The 21,666-nt window shown below is 37.5% G+C and overlaps 3 protein-coding genes across 4 annotated transcripts; all 3 read right to left on the reverse strand.

The window, feature by feature from the left end:
- Positions 1-209: 209 nt before the first annotated feature.
- LOC132183911 (DHHA1 domain protein) lies at positions 210-3,712 on the reverse strand. 2 transcript variants are annotated; one of them, XM_088518254.1, is made up of 7 exons: positions 3,396-3,712; positions 2,986-3,307; positions 2,721-2,855; positions 2,418-2,500; positions 627-732; positions 398-502; positions 210-361 (listed from the first exon to the last, which is right to left on the reverse strand). In XM_088518254.1, exons 1-6 carry the CDS (start codon positions 3,665-3,667, stop codon positions 407-409), a joined length of 1,014 nt encoding a protein of 337 aa, XP_088374380.1. In that variant the 5' UTR covers positions 3,668-3,712; the 3' UTR covers positions 210-361; positions 398-406. The 2 variants fall into 2 exon arrangements, with proteins under 2 accessions (XP_088374380.1, XP_059453360.2); XM_059597377.2 differs by having other exon boundaries at positions 210-502; positions 3,396-3,711.
- Positions 3,713-4,717: 1,005 nt separating this feature from the next.
- On the reverse strand, positions 4,718-9,325 carry LOC132183910 (sucrose synthase 7). Its single transcript, XM_059597376.2, has 15 exons — positions 9,163-9,325; positions 8,940-9,072; positions 8,699-8,853; positions 8,244-8,436; positions 8,016-8,134; positions 7,705-7,921; positions 7,314-7,409; positions 7,062-7,235; positions 6,848-6,964; positions 6,602-6,768; positions 6,290-6,514; positions 5,649-6,215; positions 5,429-5,567; positions 5,193-5,347; positions 4,718-4,967 (listed from the first exon to the last, which is right to left on the reverse strand). Exons 1-15 carry the CDS (start codon positions 9,261-9,263, stop codon positions 4,835-4,837), a joined length of 2,691 nt encoding a protein of 896 aa, XP_059453359.2. The 5' UTR covers positions 9,264-9,325; the 3' UTR covers positions 4,718-4,834.
- Positions 9,326-10,996: 1,671 nt separating this feature from the next.
- On the reverse strand, positions 10,997-17,640 carry AGO1 (Stabilizer of iron transporter SufD / Polynucleotidyl transferase). Its single transcript, XM_059597057.2, has 22 exons — positions 17,525-17,640; positions 15,975-16,690; positions 15,673-15,881; positions 15,430-15,579; positions 15,197-15,330; positions 14,878-14,987; positions 14,660-14,766; positions 14,410-14,548; positions 14,145-14,261; positions 13,856-13,963; positions 13,680-13,751; positions 13,471-13,593; positions 13,218-13,383; positions 12,859-13,118; positions 12,580-12,722; positions 12,412-12,474; positions 12,274-12,337; positions 12,018-12,153; positions 11,855-11,928; positions 11,662-11,756; positions 11,479-11,510; positions 10,997-11,366 (listed from the first exon to the last, which is right to left on the reverse strand). The coding sequence occupies exons 2-22, from the start codon at positions 16,680-16,682 to the stop codon at positions 11,149-11,151; spliced, it is 3,228 nt and encodes a 1,075-aa protein (XP_059453040.2). The 5' UTR covers positions 16,683-16,690; positions 17,525-17,640; the 3' UTR covers positions 10,997-11,148.
- Positions 17,641-21,666: the final 4,026 nt, after the last annotated feature.

Below are 21,666 nucleotides of genomic sequence, written 5' to 3' on the forward strand. Positions count from 1 at the left end.
GCCATCCCATCCCTACCCAACCCGACCTATCGGCCCGTAGTGGATAGGTCCCAGACACCCCCTCGCGCCACCGCCGGCCACTTTCCTTTCCCAATTCATAGTGTACATTTGCAAGGCAAGCCTACTTGAAAAAATTTATATCAGTTTTTTTTTCTTATAAATAATAATTTATTAAAAGAAAAAGGCAAACCCCTTGTACACCAAAAGCATACAAGAACCAAAAGTATACAAAAGAGACAACCATCCTAATGGTGTCTAAAATCTACAAAGTTAAGAAGAGCTAAAAGATTCGAATTTGATAAATTAATAATTAGGAACATATTGAAGAACACTTTACGTATGGGATTTCAACTTGTTTGTCTGTGATTCACAGGGCCACCACACCTTAATGGCTGTTTCTCTTTGCCTACGTTAAAGCATTCTTCCCAACCTTCCACAGTTCCAACTCTGCTGAGCTTAACATGAAAGAACTGGCACTTGCATGCCCACCACCTCCAAATTCCTGAGAAGAAATGGCAAAAGAACATTTAATTACTCTTTCAACTGCATTTATCAAGTATATATCCCCCTTGTTAAGGAGAGGAAGGGAAACAACATTCATTGAGCAGAATATGTAAACGAACAACCTCTGAGATGGGTGTTGTGTCTTCATTGTCCACACTCCTGAGGCTTATTTTCAGCAACTGGTCGTTTTCAAGCTCCGGGACCCTGTATACAACAGCTCCGATGCCCCTAAGAGAATGTAAAATGCAGAGTGGATAGGTAAGCATGTAGAGGGTGATCGATCTCTCACACCCACAAAAGAAAGAATGCAGAAGATAAAATCTAGTGGTGAAAAAGATCCACATGTAAGTAGACAACATTCAAGCTGAATTCTATAAAGAGGGCAGGACATGAAAAGGAAATAAATACAATACAAAACTAAGAAACCCACACTAGGTCCTTAATTAAAATCTATTTACATAATTCAACTCAACTAAATCTTAACTGAAAGCTATTCACTGCAAATATAATTTTTCTACAAAACTAATGCTTTGATATATGGCTGCCAATAACTCCAATTCGAAAAAGAAATGAAAAAAGTTTGAAAATTTTGTTAAAAAAAAAAGAAAAACACACAAACTAAATTCTGAACCTATCCAAAGGTATCAACTTTCAAGTAATCACAAGAAAGATACAATATTCACAAACTACCATGCACATTGCATACAGGATCGTTTGGAATCTTCATGCAATCAGTGACTGGCCATTAGGTTTGTCAAAGAGATGGAAAATATTTTGCTTTATATCACCAAGCTAGTAATATTCGCAGTTATATGCCACCATTCTCAACCAGGAGAATCCCTTTGGATCCCCCTCGAATCTTGATGCAATCAGTGATGGATAAAATGGATTATGGGGGTCATCAAGTTAGTGAAAGACCTTTCAAAAAAGGTCAATCTTTCTCCTTAAGATAGATAACAAAGGTTATAGAGTTGCTTCCAGTCAACCTGTATTTGTCATGCCACTCCAAACAGTGCTAAATATTTTTTAAAATGGTGTTCTTTCTTTGACAATTGTCCCATATTGAATGCAGCACTTACTAACTTCCAATGTTTGAGCTTCTATATTTAGGACACCTTATCCAGCTGCATTTTGTAACCTCCATCTTGCACACGTCGAAAAGGTAGGAATTTTAAGAAAGGAGGAGCATAGATATAAGAAAGAATTTTCATTGGTTCTTTTCCAGGACAAAATATAGGCTCACTTGTGGAAGCTGCAAAAAATAGAGGCTTTCATATGAATTTTTCAGGCTGCAAGTGGTTCTTGAACGCGTCATGTCCCTTTATCCGTGCTATATATGAGTGGTTTAATACCACCAGAATTGAATCAGCAAACATGACAAACAGAGAGACTACTTTGCCTCTTATATGACATTTAGCTTCAATTCCATCTTTTATAATTGTAGACACAGCAGGCATTCATGGAAAGGCTAGCTTTACTAGCAATCCACTATCAATTTTCCACACACCAAATTCTGTGCACATGCATAAATACAAACACAAGAAGTTGACTGCGAAAAGCTAAATATGGAGTGCTAACTTGTTGCCCTTCTAGAAATTCATTAACTTGTGAAACAATTTCAGGAGAACCACGTATACAAACAAATATATGAATCCATTTGGAAGTATCCATTTCATTTGAGTCACCAAGTTTCTTCATTCATGCCACTAGTCCATCGATAAATCAATGCTAGGTTCAAATGAAAGGTAGTCCTAATATTTTTTTTCATCAAGATTAACATGATAACATGGAGCATTTTCTCGAGTATGTGCAGAAAAACTAGAAACGAAGAAGAAAGAATTTAAGAGAACAGAATAAAAAATGAAATAAGAAAATTATCCCAAAATCATAATAGGAAATAAAATGCCACAAACCTCAACTTCATATTGCTACTTTTTCTAGCTAATTGGTGTCCCAATTCACTCCTTAACTCGGAAATGGAATCTGCATCAGCAGCCTACAATTAGAGTACGAAATTAGTGACTTGTATTCTTTTATTTATCTACAATAAGTAAACATACAAATCAAGCCTTCAAACCAAAAAACGAAAAAAAGGAAAGAAGGAAAAAGATATCAATAGCCATAGTAGACAAATCTCATGACAGAAAGTGGAAATAATGAAAAGCACAGAGATTTATGGAGGTGTTAGAAACCACAGAGAGAGAGAGAGAGAATACCAAGCAATGTCCAAAAAGTCCACCACCAAGTGCAATTTCATAAGACTGACTGAGAGATTCATCTATTAACTTCTGCTTCTGTAACAGGCTCAGCTTGCCTTGACTAATCACAGATTCCACATCCAAAGAAAGCAACTACCAGTTTCATGGTTTACACTATTCATTCTCAGTAAATGCACAACAAAAAAAAAAAAAGAAAAAAAAAAAAGAAAAAGAAAAAAAACACAATTGGAATGAAAATCATCAAACCCAACAAATGAATCACCTGTTGAAACAAGGAGGGGTTCAACTGCACGTCAAACTCAATACCCGAATCTTTCAACCCGCTACTAAAAGCTTTGCTATTGGGAAGCCTCCACCTCCACAGATCTCCATCTTCAATGAACTTAAACAGTGGTCCAAGTCGGTCAAATTCACCCACCTCCAACACCGTCTGATTAGGACAAAACTTAAGCTTTTCCTTGAAATAATCAAAAGCAATGGTGGCCCCACTCCTCTCCATGTCTATCACCTTCGTCACATTCTCACCCGCCGCAGTCTCAGCTAGCTTCTCAAGCGCAGTCTTGTGATGGTCCAAAACGACCACTCTGAAGAACCCGCACCCAACATACTCACTCACCCACAGGAACCAAAAAAAAAAAAAAAAAAGAACAAACAAACAAAAAAAAACCAGACCTGTCGACTCTGGAAGAGATCTCCTGGACGAACCCTGGGGACCCCACGAAATCAAGGAGGTAAAGATCGCCAATTTCACTGAGAGGAAGCTGTTGCGCTGTGATGGGCATGTAGACGGTGTTGGGAAAGAAGAGGGCCGGGAGAGAGGCGGCGGAGAAGTAGAGGTGAGCTGCCAAAGCGGCGAAAGCGCCGTCGGGGCACGGGTAGTGGTATAGTATCGCCGACGCTTTTTGGGTTTTCCCCACCGACTTCATCGTGTTGGCCAAGCCCATCCCCGACGTGGCAGAAGGCACGGCCGGTTATTTTATTTTATTTTATTTTTTTCAGAGCAAATTTGAAAAAAAGAAACAAAAGGAAAGTGGGATAAAAAATTAAAAATTACATTTTTATTTCATTACTTTGCTGACATAATAGTATTAATAAGTTCTTAATTGAGACTTTTACGTCAATATTTCTATTTATTTAGATTCTCAACTTGTAATTAGACTATCTTAGAGTTAAAGTAGGAAACAAAGTCTTTCTATAAACCGCGGACACTACTTAAAACACGTTACGTTAATGTTTGAGAAAACTTCACTTTAACCTTCCAAACTTTTACTCGATTTTATAAATCTTCTGAACTTCTAAATCTCTTATTTTGAACCCTTGAACTTTCAATTACTCTCAATGTGGATCATTCCGTCAGATTTTAAACGTTACATGACGTTTATACCCCTAACTTTTGTATAAAATTTCAACTTCCAAAACGTCTTTTTATTTTTTATTTTTTTAAAAAATGAAAATCAATGACATTTTGATTTTTTTTGTATTTTTAAAGGCTAAAATTAACAGAAGAGTTCTAATTGAGAGTAATTGAAAGTTTAAGGGTCTAAAATAAGAGATTTGAAAGTTCAGGAAGTTTGTAAAATCGGGTTGGACTTTAGGATCTTATACCAATTTGGTCTTTTTGTAAAATTCATCCCAATGCAAACCGACTTGTGCATAAGCTCATCAGAATCTGATGAGCTGCTTTTATAGGCAAGAGTGGAAGAATTTCCCTGTTTTTTCCTTGCTCCCTATTGTTGTTATATGATCTATCAGTGACCTTAACTCTCCTTAGGGTGTCCCCAATTTCTCTTTTTTTTCCCCTGTTTGTTCTTTCTTTTTGTTAATGTTTCTGTTCTGTCTCTTTTTACCATTTGCTCAGGAAGCATGGACTTTTCATGGTTTAGCAAACATTCACTTCAATTTTCACCTGGGGTTTTATCAGACATAGAAGAAGAGAGCTCTTTCAAAACACCCAGTTAGCCACCCTCCATTGCAGGCAAAGCAAAGAATATCTCTAAAATGAACTTTGTCTCATAGAGTGAGAGACTGCCGGAAAGGCATCTTATTATTATAAATAAACCTTTACAAATTTGAGGAATTTGAGTGATCTTTCTTCTCACTTCATCTTACTTTCAATTTGGCCCATTTGAAATTGTGAATAGACCATACAACTTCGTTAGGATGTAATAAATTAGAAAGAGAAATGCAAGAACGAAGCACCAAGTCCAAGGGCAGCGTACAGTCTGTACTTGTGGTTGGGGTTCCCTGTGAATAAAATAAACCACTTTTGAGTTAAAATGGGTCAGAATAGAAAACTCTTAATACACGACCCCGCTTACAAGAATCGTGTATAGATTGAATGAGGACTCGAACGGCCGATCTCGTGGTATTAACTAAACGAGTCAACCATTCGAGCTGATCCTCACAGGCAAATCAAGCGACTTTTGTTCAGTAAATTTTATAGTTTTGTCTGAGAGTTAGCTGACATGCCTTGGTTGTAGCGGAGATTCAGTTTTTGGCGGCCGGACTTCTGGTTTTGTTTGCAGGGGTGAAATTCCCTCCATTGGTGCTCGTGGTTTGGATGTAGTTTCTGGCCCTCGTGTTGGTTGTTGGGGTCCTTCGCTTGGGATGAGCAACTTCCTTGCCTGTGCCACAAAAAGTATTGTTTACTTTTAACATAAATTGTCTATGATTTGAATATGTCCAAAAGAATTGTCAAAACTCACCAGATTCCTGAATTGGAGATTGTAGAACATTTGGATGTATCTTTGCTTGGCTAGCTTCTGCTCCTTGTTCAACTGCCTCCAGAATCCATAGATTGTTCCCATGTTCAGCAACTTCTTTGCATAAATCTTCCATGTGTAGCTGCAAGGAAAGAACAACCAGATATAAAAGAAAATTCACATGGCTCTCTTCCTATATCCTGGCATAATATAATCTCAGTACCATTCATATATACGCTGGAGACCAGCTTTTGACATCTTGTTCCAATATTCAGCATCCCTCTTGCATTTCTCAAAGAAATCAGCAATCTTGTTGCTCGATTCATCACCATTGTTGGGGTCAATATGAAAGCCTGAGATCCCATCAACAATAATCTCAGCAGGGCCTCCTTGGTTTGTTGCAAAGGTGGGCAATCCACAGTTCATAGCCTCAATGACTGTCAGGCCAAAAGCCTCATACAATGCAGGCTGCACAAAAGCTCCCTTTGTGTCGGCAATACAACGATACAGCTCCCCATTTCGATATCTATCAGTTTGAGCTGCAATCCATCTGATCTGACCCTTGAGTTGGTATGTCTCTATCAAAGCATGCATCTTTTTTATTTCTGCTATTTCTTCTCTGTCCTTTGATTTGGATGGATCAAAAAATCCTGCTACAACCACAAGATTTACCAGGCTTCTCAGCTGTTTGTTCTTTCCATACCATTCAGTTAATCCTGTGATGTTTTTCACTGTATCAAGTCTTGCCATCGAGAAGATGATTGGTTTCTTCCTGTCTGCCAGATATCCTCTGTTCCAAACATGTTGATTTTAGTTTGTGTGTTGTTATAGTAATTAAATGGAACCAAGACATTAGAGACTTACATGTGCTCCTCGTTATCCTCCTTACTGTACAGTAGCTCTTCAATGGCAGGGCTAAAAGAGGTTAGCCGCCTCTGACTCTCAGTGTAGGGGAAGTAGACAGATTGGTCAGCCCCAGGGGCTGCAATGTTGAACTTTGGATCAAAAACATTGATGCCTGAGACCACCCTATAAAGTCCTGGCATTGTAAATGCTGTGTGGCTTTCATACTGTCCAGGCCTATCCTTACTGAAGAATTACAACATAAACAGTTGATGTTAGTTGTGTGATTGTATTATCAAGACAAAAAGGAAAAAAAAAAAAAAAAGTCGTAACCTTCCAGCAATTTCTTGAAATGTGCTTGTTATGATGAAATCGGCTGCATTCATTGAGATTATGTCAGCTGTGAACTGACATGAAAAGTGGTACTTGGGATCCAAATCCTTCCATTTTGCATCTGAATCTTCATACTTGGTTTTTTCTAAGGCATGAGCAATAGTTCCCTGTGTTTGGAACATGTCAAGTTTCAGATTTAGAGTAAAACATAACAAAGATAAAACTTCTGAAAGAAATGGATTAGACCTGAGTTATTCCAAGTTTGCTAGCCATCAAAGATGCCACCAAGTTTCCATCACTGTAGTTCCCAATGATGAGGTCCGGTTTGCATTCCATGTGTTCAAGGATCTTAGCAGTAGCATCCTATTGATGAGAAGGAGAAAGAGAGAAGGCTAGAATGAGAAATTTTTTGTTGAACAAATAAATTGAGAAAAATTGCTAGACTGAGAGAAATATTTGCCTGAGCAAATCTCTCAAGGTAAGGGTAGATGTCAAAACGGGAAACCCATTGGCGGAGAACTCCATTCTCTGTCATAAATGGGACTCTAAGGATCTGAGAGTGATTAGTGTCAACTATAGGCTCCAGCTCCTGGTTGCACTTTGTCCCTCTAGCATCTGGTATAAATCTGGTTACCTGTGAAATAAAATTCAGAAAGTGAAACAAAAAACTTTCTGCAAAGCATTTCCTACAATCCTTTGTTAAATAGCTCACCACAAGAATCTGAGGCTTCACAGCAAGACCTTGCTGCTTAATTCTGTGGAGCAGTTCTTCTTCTAAAGCTCTTACTTGATCCAGAATGTAAACCACCTAAATTTTAAAATAACAACACGGAAACTTGATACATTAGTCAAGATCTGCGTTTTTAGTCAAGAGGGGATTCGAACTAGTGACCTTCGCTTCATGAGGCGTGGTTCACAGCCGATTGAGCTACCCCTTGAAAATCAAACAAGGAAACTTGATACTAAATGTAAACCACCTATATTTAAGTTAACAACATGGGAACTTGATAATTCAAGAATGTACAAGGTTTTTTGGTGGTGATTAGTATTATTATCATTATTATTTGTTATTGAATAATGATGCTTGGGTGCATTATATATACCTGGCCGCCTGTATCAGGTAATCCGAGGACATCTGACTGGCCAAAGTAGCCATGAGGAGAGAAGATTACAATGTTGAAAATGCTGGGCAGCCTGCTAAAGATCAACTCCAATTTTTCAGGGTCTGGTGCTTGGAGTGCCTCAGAAAGTATTGTCATTGTCTCCTTTGCACTTTCTGCAGTACTTCCCCAGCCTTTCTCGAAGCCCCACTCTTTAAACCTGCAAGAAAAGTAGTACAGAATTAATTAATTAAAGGGTAAACTGTCCAATCTCCATGGAATTTATGAGTAAACAACATGGAAATAATGGTGACCTCTGCTCAAAATTCTGAAATGGGGAGTCTTTGGGGAGCCCAGACAAGTGTACTTCAGCAGCAACCAGGGCATTTTGAAGCTTAGACACAGAATCCAGAGTTCCATTTATCATAAGATTCTGCAAAATTGGAGCAGCATGGATTATTGCCATTAAGTTTCTAGCCATAATCTTTTCTAAGTAATTGGTTTCTTCCATTTCTGGGTTTTCTTGTGAACTATGTTTGTACCTCTCCATTATGATTTAGGGCTTGTAAGTAGTCAAGCAATGGCTTTGCACTATCACAGCTCCCATGTAGCCTTGAGGTCATGAATTTTGAGATGAAGCCCACCCCATTTCCAATAGAAGAAGGAAGTGTCATGCGGGGAGTGGAAAAGTCACTGGCTCCAAAATCTATCTCCAAAGCATCTTCATCGTTTGCCCTACACATTCAACATGATGAAAGACCATGTTCAAAGTAAAAAACTTACCGAGGCAAAACCGTGCCAAAGTATAAATGAGAGGTCAAGCCTAACTTTAATAGAAGCCGAGCCTAGTTTTTAAGCCTAAAAACATATAGGTAGATAAGGACAGACCAAACTACTTATAGGCAGCGGCGGCGGCCTCCCCTTTTCAAGAAAATATATGAATTTCAAGGCATTGCCTTAAATAACAAAGTTTTCAAGTCATTGCAAACCGAATTACCAGTCTTCATCGAAGATCGTTTCTTTAAATTTCAAATATTCTGAAGTAGTGATACCGTCGACTGATAGATCGTCAGCGTTCACCTTAACGAATTCCCAAAATCCAGGATTGGGTCTTACAGCAAAAGCAACATATGGTGGAACAACAGCTGCCTCCTGCATAGTTTTCAGATGGGAAAATGTTGGTCTTTTTTTTTTCTTTTTTCCTTTTGCACATGAAACGGAGAGGTAATAAAGATTACCTTAGTGGAAGTCAGAACGTAACCAAGTAAGCCCTCCAAGACACTGCTTCTTTCATTCTTGTCTTCTATTGATTTCTCCATTTCCTCCATTATTTGTTGGGGTTTCAGTAACCTTTTCCCATTTGCGACAAACCTTTTCTTGCACCACAAGGTAACAAAAGATGGTCAAGTTTTGCATGCAAAAAATTGGTTGAATGAGAAAGAATGTATCAGCTGAGATTACCTAGCAAAGCATCTTTTCATATGATACCGGCTCTGCTTCAATGCATCTGGCATGCGATCTGAAATTGAATCCGACCGCTTGAGGACTTGCCCGGAAGCCATTTTCACCGAAAAAAGAAGAAACTAAAGAAATAAGCACAAGATTCTCTTGGAAAACAGAAAGGTTTAGAACACAGAAAGTTGTTTTGTATGTTGTTTTTTTTGTGTTGATGTATTTATAGTGAAGTTGTCGTGAGAAAGAACATCTATTTGGTGCCATTTTGAGGATAGAGAGACTGAAAGCAAGAAAGGAATTTGGGTTTGGTTGAAGCAAATTCAGATCTGTCTTTTCTGGCAATATCTTTGAAAGGGGAGGAAAAGAATTTTAAGGAATTTCTGGTTATCCTTTGTGATGGATTAAGTCATTTTTATTCCTTCCTTCTTCTTCCCATCTGAAAATTGCACACTGTAATGGCGGCTCCTTTTGGACATACACTTCATGATATTGAAACTTGAAAGGTTCCCTCTTACTAAGTTCTCCTCCATCTTCATATTGGTTACGAGTTTTGTTAGACCAAGTTTTCCTCTAAAATCGGTTGAAAGAAAGAAAAAAAAAAAAAAAAAATCAATCCAATCCAATCTATTAAGTTGACTTGTTGAATCATATACATTTTGAACACATGTTAATTTAATAGATTGGATTAAAGGAAAAAATTCCGAATTCAATTTGAAAAAAAAAAAAAAACTTTGTTCTTTATATATGTATCTTCCCTTTTTTATATTACTAGTACTTGTATTTTATCTACAATTTCATGTTTTTATTGGGCATCAGTCATTTAATTTGCCTCCTTTTTTTTTTTTTTTTAATTCAATGTTGAGAGGGGAAAAAGGGAATTACGAAAAAGGAATTAAAAAAAAAAAAAAAAAAAAAATTAACCTTTTTTTTTTTGTAACCCTTGTAATCAAGGGAGAAGCCTTTAGTTATTTTTAAGGGGCATTTTTGTCATAAAAAAATGTAAAATTATAAAATTGTCCTCCTAAAAATAATTAAATGGATCCCCTCCCCCATTTAAAATCCAGAGGATCCAGGTGGTAATCAAGCAACCCAAGGCCACCCCCAACAGATGGTTCTAGGGTGGTCGACAACCCTACCTCGAATCTTTTTATTATTATATTTTCTTATTTGAAAACAAATTTATAATTTCATAATAACTCCGTCCAAAAACGTAGACAGAATTTGTCCAAATGAATCATTACCGCACGGATTTATAAAATTCATTTTAAAATCACGGTAGTTTATTTATTACAATGTGAAATCACATGGACCAATTTATCAATTTTTTTCTAAAAACAAAGCTCGATCTTTTCCCATTAGCATAGCAGCAAATTAAAATAAACTAAGGATCACATAATTTCAATAAAGAAAATGCTTAGTGCTCTTCTAGTATTTTTCTGATGTCATCCCAACTGTAATGTAACTTTTAAAATCACCAATAGATTAAAAATTAATAATAATAATCTCAAATTCAATAATAATTTTTTTTAAAAAAATACATCACAATTAAAAAAACACCAGAAAAACTAAAAAAACACCTAGCATTGCCCTTTCAATAATGTTGCATGAAATGGTAGTCACGATGAGAGAGGCTTTGTGATTATTGATGTTAAGAGGAAAAACACATCAAACTGAACCAACCACAACTTCTTAAGTTCTAAGGTCGTCTGATGCTGAAAAGGTGAAACCCTAGGAGAGCTCAAACAATGCAAAGACATTTGATTCGAGTAGGAAGTTATTGCCTAAAAATAAAACTGCATCCCAAGAAGAACGCAGAAATTCTAGATTCACCATTCACCCATAAAAAGGAACCTAAAGACATTCATTAACAAAAAATGTCTTGATCAGTTTATCCAGGAAAATAAAATTAAGTTTTGACGAGGATTAACAGATGGATTTAACCAGTATTTTAACAAAACCATAGAGTTGACCCCTGGACAGGAACCAGCTAGCCTAACAGTAGAACATAACCCTTTTAACATTCTCCTTGAGTGCAGGTAGTGGTCTCACAGCAGAACTTGGACCTGGTGCCCTAGTGCCTCGACCTGCTCCGCCCATGCCGCCTCGTCCAGGACCTGCACCACTCGTCATTGAACCAGTATCTGATGGGTCTGGCTCCATATAGAACCGAGCTCGAAATGCAGCAAGATGGGCATAGTACGCCGGAGGCACTGCCAAATCAAACAATCAAAGCATCAGCACAAGATAAAAATAAGCACCCATGTCCAAGCAGCATGTGCAGGCTTCTATGTGTGTGACGCTAGTGAGAGAGAGAGGGCTCACCAATGGAAACAGAGCGAGTGCACCTTGCATATCTGGAAACAAATAAATAAATAAATCACATTTTTTTCCGTTTTTAAGAATGGGAAATCAAAATGAAACTGATAAGGATGATAGAGGTACTCCTCAAGGGAAAAGAACAGGAAAACCAAGTAAACAGATATCAAGGGACCATCAAGGAATTACGTGTAGCAAAGGTTATTTGTAAGGGACTGCAGCCCATCAGCTGTAAACTTGTTTTCATCCCAGAGTACATGGTAATGAGCTGGACGACTTGTACCCTGTTTGACATGTTAGGTGCAACACTAGAATTAAATCCTCATCCTTAACAACATGAATATGTGAATGCAGACTATCAGAAAATCTATTAGAGTGGTACCTGAATACCAGCATGAGAACAAAGGTAGAAATCAAATTCAGTTGGGTGACAAATTTTTGAGTCTACAACAGTACCTGAACCAAAAGTAGTTCAGCATCAAATAAATAAAATCTTTGCAACATAAATAAAAATTTCAAAAAAAATAAAAATAAAAATCAGTTACCAGGCAATATGTTTCCGCTTCTATCGACAGCACTGTGGTCACGATGATTGTCAGCAAATAATCTTGTGTGGTGTCGCTTCTGAACCACAACAAAAGTAACCGGAGGCTGATAGTTGGGCTCCAAAGAGGCACATGCCTAAGAAAATGCTAAACAAGTAAGATGGACAAGTATGACCCAAGTATATTCCAACTTCAGCGCAAACGCTGGGAGGGGACAGAAGACTGAAATGCTTATAATCCTGTGAAGCACATTTACCTTACGGATAGCATCTAATTCATACAGCAAAACTTGATAGAACTGCCCTTCACTCACACCATCCCTGCAAATAATATATACTCTATTAGATAGCAAGAAAAGGTATCTAGAAAGGAGTAACAGCAAACACTACAAGACCTGTAAAAGATGATGCGTTGTGGTTTTTGCCCAGTTGCTCTCCTGAAAGACATGAGTAGTTCCCTGCATGAAAATGACAAACAAAAACCACTCAAACCTACATCATAAAAGTTCCCATAAGAAGATAATGGTGAGAACAAAGAAGACAGGGGGGAAGCTCAATCATACTTGATCATGCCACCCGACACTGTCCCTCTTACAGGATCCTGCCATGTCTTGAAGAGATCTTGAATCAGCTCTTGTCGATGGGCTTGAGCACAAACTAAACCAGCATACTTGGTGACTTCTGGCCAATCTTGAGAGGCCACAACCTGCGGTTCAAAGTTGGATTATCATAGTATGCTAATTATTAAAAAATACTTGAAACTGCTAAAGATATACAAGTATGGAAGAGAATAATTGAAACGCATAAACAAGCTAAGCACATTGATAAACTTAATAACATACCGCTGCAATTGACGGGCTTGAATCCTCTCCTGGGTGAGGGTGGGTAACATCAGCACCAAAAATAATAGTAGGTCGGTCACTGACTAAAGGAATACGTCTTGATATTGCATCAACAAGCACAGTATTCCTTCCTCCCACCTTGACATTTATCTTCAAGGCCACATTTGCCAGATATTGTTTGCTCATTTTGAAAACATGCTTTGTCAAACAACACTGGGAAACGAGTCCAAGATCTGTCTCACAGATCCGTTTCAAATCACCTGTAAAAGAAATCAAAACATTTAGAAATAGAGGCCACAAGACCAGAAACAGATTCCAAAATAAGCAAATGAAATTAATTAACTGATCAAGTTTCATACCATAAAGAGACCCATTGTTATCCGGCAAAATAACAATAAGAAGGTCAAGCTCCTTTCTCTGAGGCTGGAGTTTCGTCATGGCATCATGATACCGAGTTTTCAGGACTCTCTCCACCTGATCATAACGGGCACTCAAAGGTGGAAGCACTGGTTCGGGATTAAATACCTACATAAAATGCATAATCAAATGTTAAGACATAGAGCAATTGACAAATATGACAAACAATAAATGCAAGTTTTTCAAGAGCCATACCATGCCAGAAGTGTAACACATTTGCGCAAGTTCTTGGCAAAACCCACGGGCCACACTGTCTTGCACATTTCGCGAGAAGTTTATGCAGATCCAGTTGTTAACTGTTCCCCCATTGACCATTTTCTGCAATAAAACATACCTTTTTTTATTTACTCCGGATTCATACTAAGGTATTCCAATACAAAGATAGTTCTAACTTTAGAAATTACCTTGTTCATCATATTCCACTGCCCGACTTGGGGCAAACAATCCTTTTCTCTGCCTGTATCATGATACTTGAGCTGCACAATGCAAAGAGCATTCAGTAAAACAATAATATTGAGGCTCGTAAAGGTGGTAGGAGAAAATTGAAAGAACAGATGTTTAAGTGATACGGAAATAATACCCATGGTGCTGGAAGAATGCGAGCTTCAACTGAAGCAAGCCTCTCACTGATTCTGATTCCAAACTCCCTTGCATAAGGATCATCATGGTAAGCATTGTGACGAACCGTCTGGAAGGTCAAAAAAGGAACAATTTAGAATACAAGGGTTGCACAAAAGCTGTTGGTACATCAAAAGTGTCGTGAGACAAACAATTCCTCCTTTGCAATTACAGAAAAATGGAAAATATTACAGAAAACCAAGCAAGACACATACTTAGGTGCGAATAGACCACAATTTCCAAATACAAACCTGCATTATATCTCGCTCCCTTTCCTGAGGACGCTGGCAGGTCACCTTCAGTAAAGCAGTAATCTGTTTCTCATTCAATCTCTTGGAGTACCTCTGACCCTCGACAATCTTGCAAACCTAAAATCAACAGAAACTTACCAGCATTCATATCCATACGAAAAGAGGAAAACCTAACCATAAGTAATGCATATCCATTCATTTTTTTTTTACAAGTAATGCATATCCATTCATATATGACGAATGAAGATTATAATTATATCTTTACCTCCATAGGCAAATAATTTGGTCGCTGTTGATTCCCCACTTGCAAACAAGGCCACTGTGTATGTTGAATAACGAAACCATAGGTTTCGTAGAAGTATTCAACAACAGATTTCAGTGTACCTCTTTCATCGACCGGAAAACTAGAAGAATTAACAATCACCGTCAGAGAACCAAGTTTATTTTCCAACTATAACCAAATTATGGGAAAGGGGAAAGGAGGGGGCGGAACAACATAAAATATTGATACATACGTCAGCTCTCGTGTTGCCTGCGATGTTAAACCTGATATACGGTACTTCCTACGCATATTTCCACGGTGTGTAACCTCAACTTTGACTCCTCGCAAAGCCTTTTTGATCTGTTAAAACAAAATTAGAGCAATGATCAAAAGACTTCATAACATATAACTTTAATAGCAAAATTGACCATGTAAAAACTACATAAATAGACTAAAGCAACAAACTTTAACCTTTATGCGATCCGAATCTGACAAAGGCCTGGAAGTGACGTCCCGATTCAGCAGCTGTGTGACAAACTCAATTACTGGTAGTGGCTCAATGAATGCGGTAGAAGACATATCTGCAACATTGGTGAAATTGTCAAAACAATAGCAATACAAGATATACCAAGGAGACATATGAAACAGATAACCATACATCAACCAAAAAATAAAAGAAAAGGAAAATTTAAAGAGAGAGGCAAATAAAACAAACTGAAAAGAGAATATGAACTGAAGAAAAAAATATAAAACAAAAACTAAACAAATGGTTAGTGAAAGACATACACACCAATATTCAGAGACAGTCCCATCTGCGTTGGACGAATACTTTGATAGAAGCCACGCCAACTCTCCAACCCCTCACCCAATGACTGCCTTCGCCCCAGATCAGGGGAATAAAATGATCGACCCACAGGAGAGTACCTATGATTAATCCACATAATATTAATACTCCAACATTTCAATAAAATGCAGATGTGCTATAAATTTGTTAAATCCGAAAGGAAAAATCAGATTTAGTACCTAGTAGTAGGCAATTCGCGCAGGACAATATCAAGAACTTGAAGGGCTTCTTGCGGTGCATCAGCTTGCCGACCCTCCAAAAAGAGTCCTAAATGGTGCAGGTCTGCACGTGCAGCCAATTTTATCACAACTTTAAACTCTCTGTCTCTCCTGCAACAACAAAAAGAAAATTATTATAAACAGAGGAGAATATGAAAACTGTGAAGGAAAAAAAAAAGGATAAAAAGACATTCAAATATAAACCTTGGTCCACCAGTTCCATCATCTTCATCAGTAAGTACAATTCTGAACTCCCTATTTTGAAATGGAAGCGGCCCAGCAGTATACAAACTCTTTCGCCCATCATAGGCAGGTAGCCGATTTCCAAGATGCGACTCCTTGTACAATGTCACCAGCTGTTTCATTACAGCACGGTTGACCCCACGTGATGTCACCTCCGGAGTTATAGTAACCTATCATGCATTAACAGCAAAATATATCAAGATGAATTGAAGGGAGAAGAAAAAATTTCACAAGCACACAGAAACAATATTGAGATGACTCACATCATACTGGTGCAAATCCTTGTCAGGTAATTCAGCAAAGAAATGATTTGCCTTAACTATACACATTGTTCCAGTTTTACCCTTGCCAGGCCGTAGAGGGAACCTCATTGATTTACTAGATGGTGGCACGGGTTGAATTTGCTGGCTAGAAGCCCCTTCTTGGATATCGAGTTGCTCAACCTGCTGGACCACTTGAGATACGTCGGGAGGTTGGGAAGACGAACTCGCCTCTGAAGGCGTGGGCTGAGACAGAACGACCCCAGGGTGATGTGGAACCTGAGTTGCTTGGCGCAGGGCGGGATCTTGTGGTCTTGATGGGCCACCAGAGGAAGGTCCTCCGCCACGGCCACCACTCATGCCGCCGCGGCCACCAACACCGTACCCTCCACGGCCACCTTGCTGGGGTGGCCCACCCCTTCCCCTACCTTGATATTCAGGTGGGCCCGCACCATATTGCTGTTGTGGTGGCATTCCACGACTACCGCCACGCCCCCCACCATAACCTCCACCATAACCACCCCGACTTCCTTGGGGGGCCCAACCTCGACCACCTTGGTATCCTCCTCCTCCTCCCTGTTGCTGCTGGGGTGGAGCACTCTCAGGAGCTCGCTGTTGGTAACCCCTACCACTACCGCCCCCGCTGGCTTCCTGCTGAGACTGAGAGCTTTCACCCTCACTAGGAAGCTCGGTTCTCCTTTTCCTCACCATGATGATGTCTGAGCACAGAAAACCGTAATACATTAGCACAGGGACCCATCAACCAACAGAAAGACACAAAACCCAGACCATCTACAACATTGATACTGTCTCATCATCATCATCACCATCATCAAAGGAAAATTTTGTAAATTACATTAGAGAACAATCGAAAAATCTAATACACTGTTCTACCATGAAATAAGGGTGAAACACTTGGGTCTTTAAAATGAAAGCAACAACGTTATTTCAAGTTTTATCCCTACATATAAATGGAAACTACTGTGTCGCATCTTTTTTTTATCAACGAACACAAACAATACAGTACACCGAAATCGCCTATAGAAACACCTAAAAAAATTCAACAAAAAAACCCACAGAATGAATACACAACGCCAAAAAAAAGAACGAAAAGAGGAAGAAGAAAAAAAAATCCCAAACACACAAACAAACAGAAATCCCAATAATCCAAGTTCACGTCGTACAGAAAACAAAAAGGAAAACCCCCAAAACCCCGAACCAAAACCCTGACCTCCGACTCACACTCAGATTCCCAGAAAAAACACACATCCACTTTGGTGATCCAAAAAACAACATCAGAGTCCCTGAACAAAAAAAAAAAACCCACCCATTTTATAGAATCAAATCAAACAGATCCGCGTGAGAACAACACCAAGCTCAGTCAAACAAAGCAGATCTACAGAAATATACCCTAAAATCAAATGTTATAGAGCCAAATCAAAATACACAAAAAATGGGAAGAAAAAAAAAAACAAAAAACAAAAAACAAAGCACGAGCCCTAGCATTCACGAATCAAAAGCAATGGAAAACCCTAAAACCACCAAAAGATTACCTCAGAAATTGCTCTCGGAAAACCGCTTCCCCTTCCGCTGAAACCCACTCAACTTTCCACTTCAAAGAACAAATATGAGAGAAAGGGAGAAACGTAAAAATATATTTAGGCACATTGCCCCTTCCCTTGCAAAGTAAGTAGCTGGTAGGTCGTAGAAAATGACAACTCTATCCCTCCCTTCTCTCTCTCTCGGTTTTGGGGTTTTGTACTACGCGTCACTCTCCCCGCTCTGAGTTGTGGGGCTACGTGAGTGGACGAGGTGGCGGGTCCCAACAAGTTCTCTGAGCTTCGACGTGGAGCTGACATGGACGGAACATTGGCTCTCAGTGGCTTTATGATGACATGGCGGAGTGTGGGTCCGACCAGAAGCAGACAAAAATCGAGAGGGGAGGGTAGCGAGGGATTAGGAACGAGTCACATGATTGGCCACGACCCACGACCCGTCTCGATTAGCACCACTAAGCCATGAAACCCCTCCAATTTCGGTACTCGCGGTGGTCCGGATAAAGGTCGTCTACTCGCTGCGGATGTCCGACACCTGTCGTTTCTGGCTGTTCATCTGATTTTATAGTACCGCGTATGTTAAATTACGAAAGTGACCTTTGTACGGCTATGTCTGAAGTTGGGGCGAGTGCGGGTTCTGCATAACGGGAACGTCGGGAGCAGTCTTCTCCGTTATCGGCTGAAACGGTGGAAATCACAAAAACGTCAATGGCATTATTATTGCTAAACACTCACTAATCAAGCTTAATTAGTACCCTTAAACACCATCGGTATTCTCAGAAGCATCTTTTTTCTTTTTCTTTTTTTTTTTAATTTAAAAAATTGGACGATGCTTTCAAGAAGTTTCTTTCTGGCGCTTCGCTGATCGTCTCCAATGCCCTGGCTTTAATTTTGAGCCGTCCGATCTGCTAGACCTTTCTCTAAACTTTAATACAACTGTCCAAATTTTTGTGTCTGTAATTTGAAGGATTTCAACGATATTATGTGTACTTTGTCGTAATCTCAAATCTGGACTTCTACGTTTTGAGAGAGACATCAACCAAAAGTCCCTTCTTTTTCTTGGTCTCTTTTGAAACGTAATATAAACAACAGAAAAAAAATACAAAAAAGGAAAATGACAAATAAGTACCACATGACCTTCCTATGAGGACTAGGGTTATGATTCTATGAATATGATTATAATTGTTATATAAGTTTATTATAAATTAATACATAATATATGCGACACTTATTATTATGTCAACTATTAAATAATTTAATTTAATTTGAATTAGGGCCCGTTTGGTATTACGATTCCAATAAGTGCGATTTTAAAAACGTAATTTAAAATCGCTACTTTTTAAAATCGCACAGACATTTGGTAAAACATACTAAAAAGTACTTTTTTTATCAATTGAGTATTTGGATAACATTAGCACATAATTGCGGTTTTATGATCAAATTACCAATATGGATGAACAAGACAGAGAGGATGAAAAAAAAAAAAAAAAAAAAAAAAAAAAGGTTTTAATTCTTGTGGGTATTCTTGGTATTTTTTTCATTCCCGTTCTAAAAAAGGTAACTATTGCGCCAAATATCTTTCTAATAGAAATCGTGATTTTGTTTTAAATTCGCATTTTTTCAAATAAGTACCCTCTAATCAGTTTATGGAAATCGCATATTTTTTTGCGATTTTAAAATTTGCGTTTTTAAAATCGCAATCCCAAACACCTTAAAGTTGCGATTTGATTTAAAATCGCAGATTATTTTTTAAAAAACGGACTCTCAAACGCACCCTTAAATTCCTAACATAATTTATAACATTCATTTATAATCTTTGACCCCCCACTTTCTCATTTTATGAAGCAAATGGTAAAACAATGGTGGGTTTTATCTTCTTCTTTTTTTATCTTTTTTTTTTTAAAAAAAAAAACATTACAAACTACAAAAACTACAAAAAAACAAAAAAAAAAGAGAATGCTATTAGAGTGAGATCTGGTTGCGGCCCAACGCGCTAAATAGTGGGCATAAAAATTTGCACTTCGATTAACCTTTTTACCTTCCCAAGAGAAAGCAGAGGGAATAGAGTCTATAATATCAAAAATGACAGAAGGGATCATCCAATCTTGAGATGAATCTGGCCGTAGGAGAGCTAGGATAACCAATTTGAATGGCTTGGGTATAGCAACTAAGAGTATATTAAGATATGAGATTTTACCTAACAAAGGACTATTGATTTTTTTTTTTCTATTAAAAAAAGACAGACAACGACATTGGAAAAGCATAAAAAAATTGAATCGTGATTTATTTTAGGGGTAAATACTAAATACCCCCTGGGTTTCACTTAATTTTTTTGCTCTCTATGGTTTATTTTTTATCATAGGAGATTTTTCTGATTTTAATAAAAAATCAAATTCATTCTTCCATCCATTAACCGTTAGTTAGCCTAACGGATCTCCACGTGAACCAATTAGAAGCTGACATTTGACATAAGTGGCCATGGCATCATTGATGACATGACACCTAATTAAATTTTTTATTTAAAAAAAAATTAAAAAATATATATATATATATATATATATATATATATATATATATATATATATTTTTTTTTTTTTCATTAAAAAAAAAAAAAATTGGGGTGGTTTCGGGTACTGGGGTGGCTCGACCACTTCCTTGGAGCCAAGGGGGTGGCCGAAACCACCCCCAATGGTGGTTTGGGGGTGGCGGAAGGCACCAAGGGATTGGGGGTGGTTGGGGGTGGTTTCGCCCCCCCCCCCCCCCCCCCCCCACCTTGGCTCCATGGGGGTGGCCGAGCCACTCCCAGTACCCAATTTTTTTTTGTTTTAATGAAAAAATATGTATTTTTAATTTTAATTTTTTTAAAAAAATTAATTAGGTGCCACGTCATTAGTGATGACGTGGCCACTTATGCCAAATGCCAGCTTCTAATTGGTCCATGTGGAGTTTCGTTAGGACAACTAACGGTCAATGGACAAAAGAATGAATTTGGTCTTTTATCAAAATCAAAAGAACCTCATGTGATAAAAAAATAAACCATAGGGGGAAAAAAAATTAAGTGAAACCCCGGGGGTATTTAGTATTTACCCATTTATTTTAAGATATTGATATATTATGATTATTATCAATGAATAAACTAAGAGCCTCTTTGGGATGCGTTTGATGTTCCTAAAAATTATTTTAATATTCAAAAGTCCGTTTGAAAAAAAAAAAAAAAAAGTACTTGTTTAGTAAAAAATTTAAAAGCGCCTTTAAAGGTTCAAAAAGTCGAAAAATGACCAAAACACACTTTTAACAAAATCTTAAAAATAAAACTTTTGCTCAAAAACTATTTTTGACTTAAAAATGCAATCACAAACAAGCTAAAGTTGTGGATGGCATGATTTAATTATTTATTTATTTAATTATTTATGCCACAAAGACAAGTTAAATCATCCTTATACTGTACGTATTCAACCTGACTTCTTATACTAAACAAAATAAGAAAAGGACAAAAAAAAAAAAAAAAAAAAAAAGTAAAGAGAACAAAGCAAAAGCAGTCCGTCAGTTTTTGCTTGTCTGTCACCTTGAGCTGAGCTGGTGTACCTCATAAAGTTGCCACGTACATCCAAATTATCCAATCAAAAGAAAATCTGAAAGTCATCCAACATTCTTTCATATTTTGTGGAAGAGGGGCCAATTTTTCTCTTTTTTTAAATTTTTTTTTTTTAATAAAATAAAAAATAAATTTGAAGCAATAACATTATATATGGTCCTTTTTTTATTTGATATTTCTTAAAAAAAATGGTATTTTTCTTCATAAAAATAGTATTTTTCTTAATAAAAATTGTTATATTTTTTTAAAAAGGTCATTATTAGGAAGACAAATACCATTTTTTTATATATAAAAAAATAAAAAATAACAAAAATGACCACATATGATGTTATTGCTTAAGAAATTTTTTTTATTTTTTATTTTTATTTTTATAAAAATGACCACATAATAGAAAAGTTAGGCCAAAATTGTGCCTTTATCATTTATCTATTTTATAACTAAGGATAATAGAGACACAACTTTAGCCCAATTTTTTCTTATGTAGTCATTTAAAAAATATATATATAAATTATAAAATATAAATTTTTTTTGAAGTAATAACATC

This window comes from Corylus avellana, chromosome 7, assembly GCF_965113065.1.
Source record: "Corylus avellana chromosome 7, dhCorAvel1.hap1.2, whole genome shotgun sequence".
NCBI classification, from domain to species: domain Eukaryota; kingdom Viridiplantae; phylum Streptophyta; class Magnoliopsida; order Fagales; family Betulaceae; genus Corylus; species Corylus avellana.

Bases quoted from the DNA above. Each gene is read 5' to 3' on its own strand.
- LOC132183911 (XM_088518254.1), bottom strand. From the start codon at position 3,667: ATGGGCTTGGCCAACACGATGAAGTCGGTGGGGAAAACCCAAAAAGCG. The intron at 3,308-3,395 runs GTCTGGTTTTTT...CGGGTTCTTCAG, and splicing joins ATCTCTTCCAGAGTCGACAG to AGTGGTCGTTTTGGACCATC. The intron at 2,501-2,720 runs GTATTCTCTCTC...CTCTAATTGTAG, and splicing joins GACTTTTTGGACATTGCTTG to GCTGCTGATGCAGATTCCAT.
- LOC132183910 (XM_059597376.2), bottom strand. From the start codon at position 9,263: ATGGCTTCCGGGCAAGTCCTCAAGCGGTCGGATTCAATTTCAGATCGC. The intron at 6,515-6,601 runs GTTACGACTTTT...GTAATTCTTCAG, and splicing joins TTTCAAGAAATTGCTGGAAG to TAAGGATAGGCCTGGACAGT. The intron at 5,348-5,428 runs GTGAGTTTTGAC...TTTGTGGCACAG, and splicing joins ATCTCCAATTCAGGAATCTG to GCAAGGAAGTTGCTCATCCC.
- AGO1 (XM_059597057.2), bottom strand. From the start codon at position 16,682: ATGGTGAGGAAAAGGAGAACCGAGCTTCCTAGTGAGGGTGAAAGCTCT. The intron at 13,594-13,679 runs GTAATTTCTAAA...GTTTTATTGCAG, and splicing joins AGTGGAATATGATGAACAAG to AAAATGGTCAATGGGGGAAC. The intron at 12,723-12,858 runs GTATGTTATTAA...TTTGAACCGCAG, and splicing joins CAAGCCCGTCAATTGCAGCG to GTTGTGGCCTCTCAAGATTG.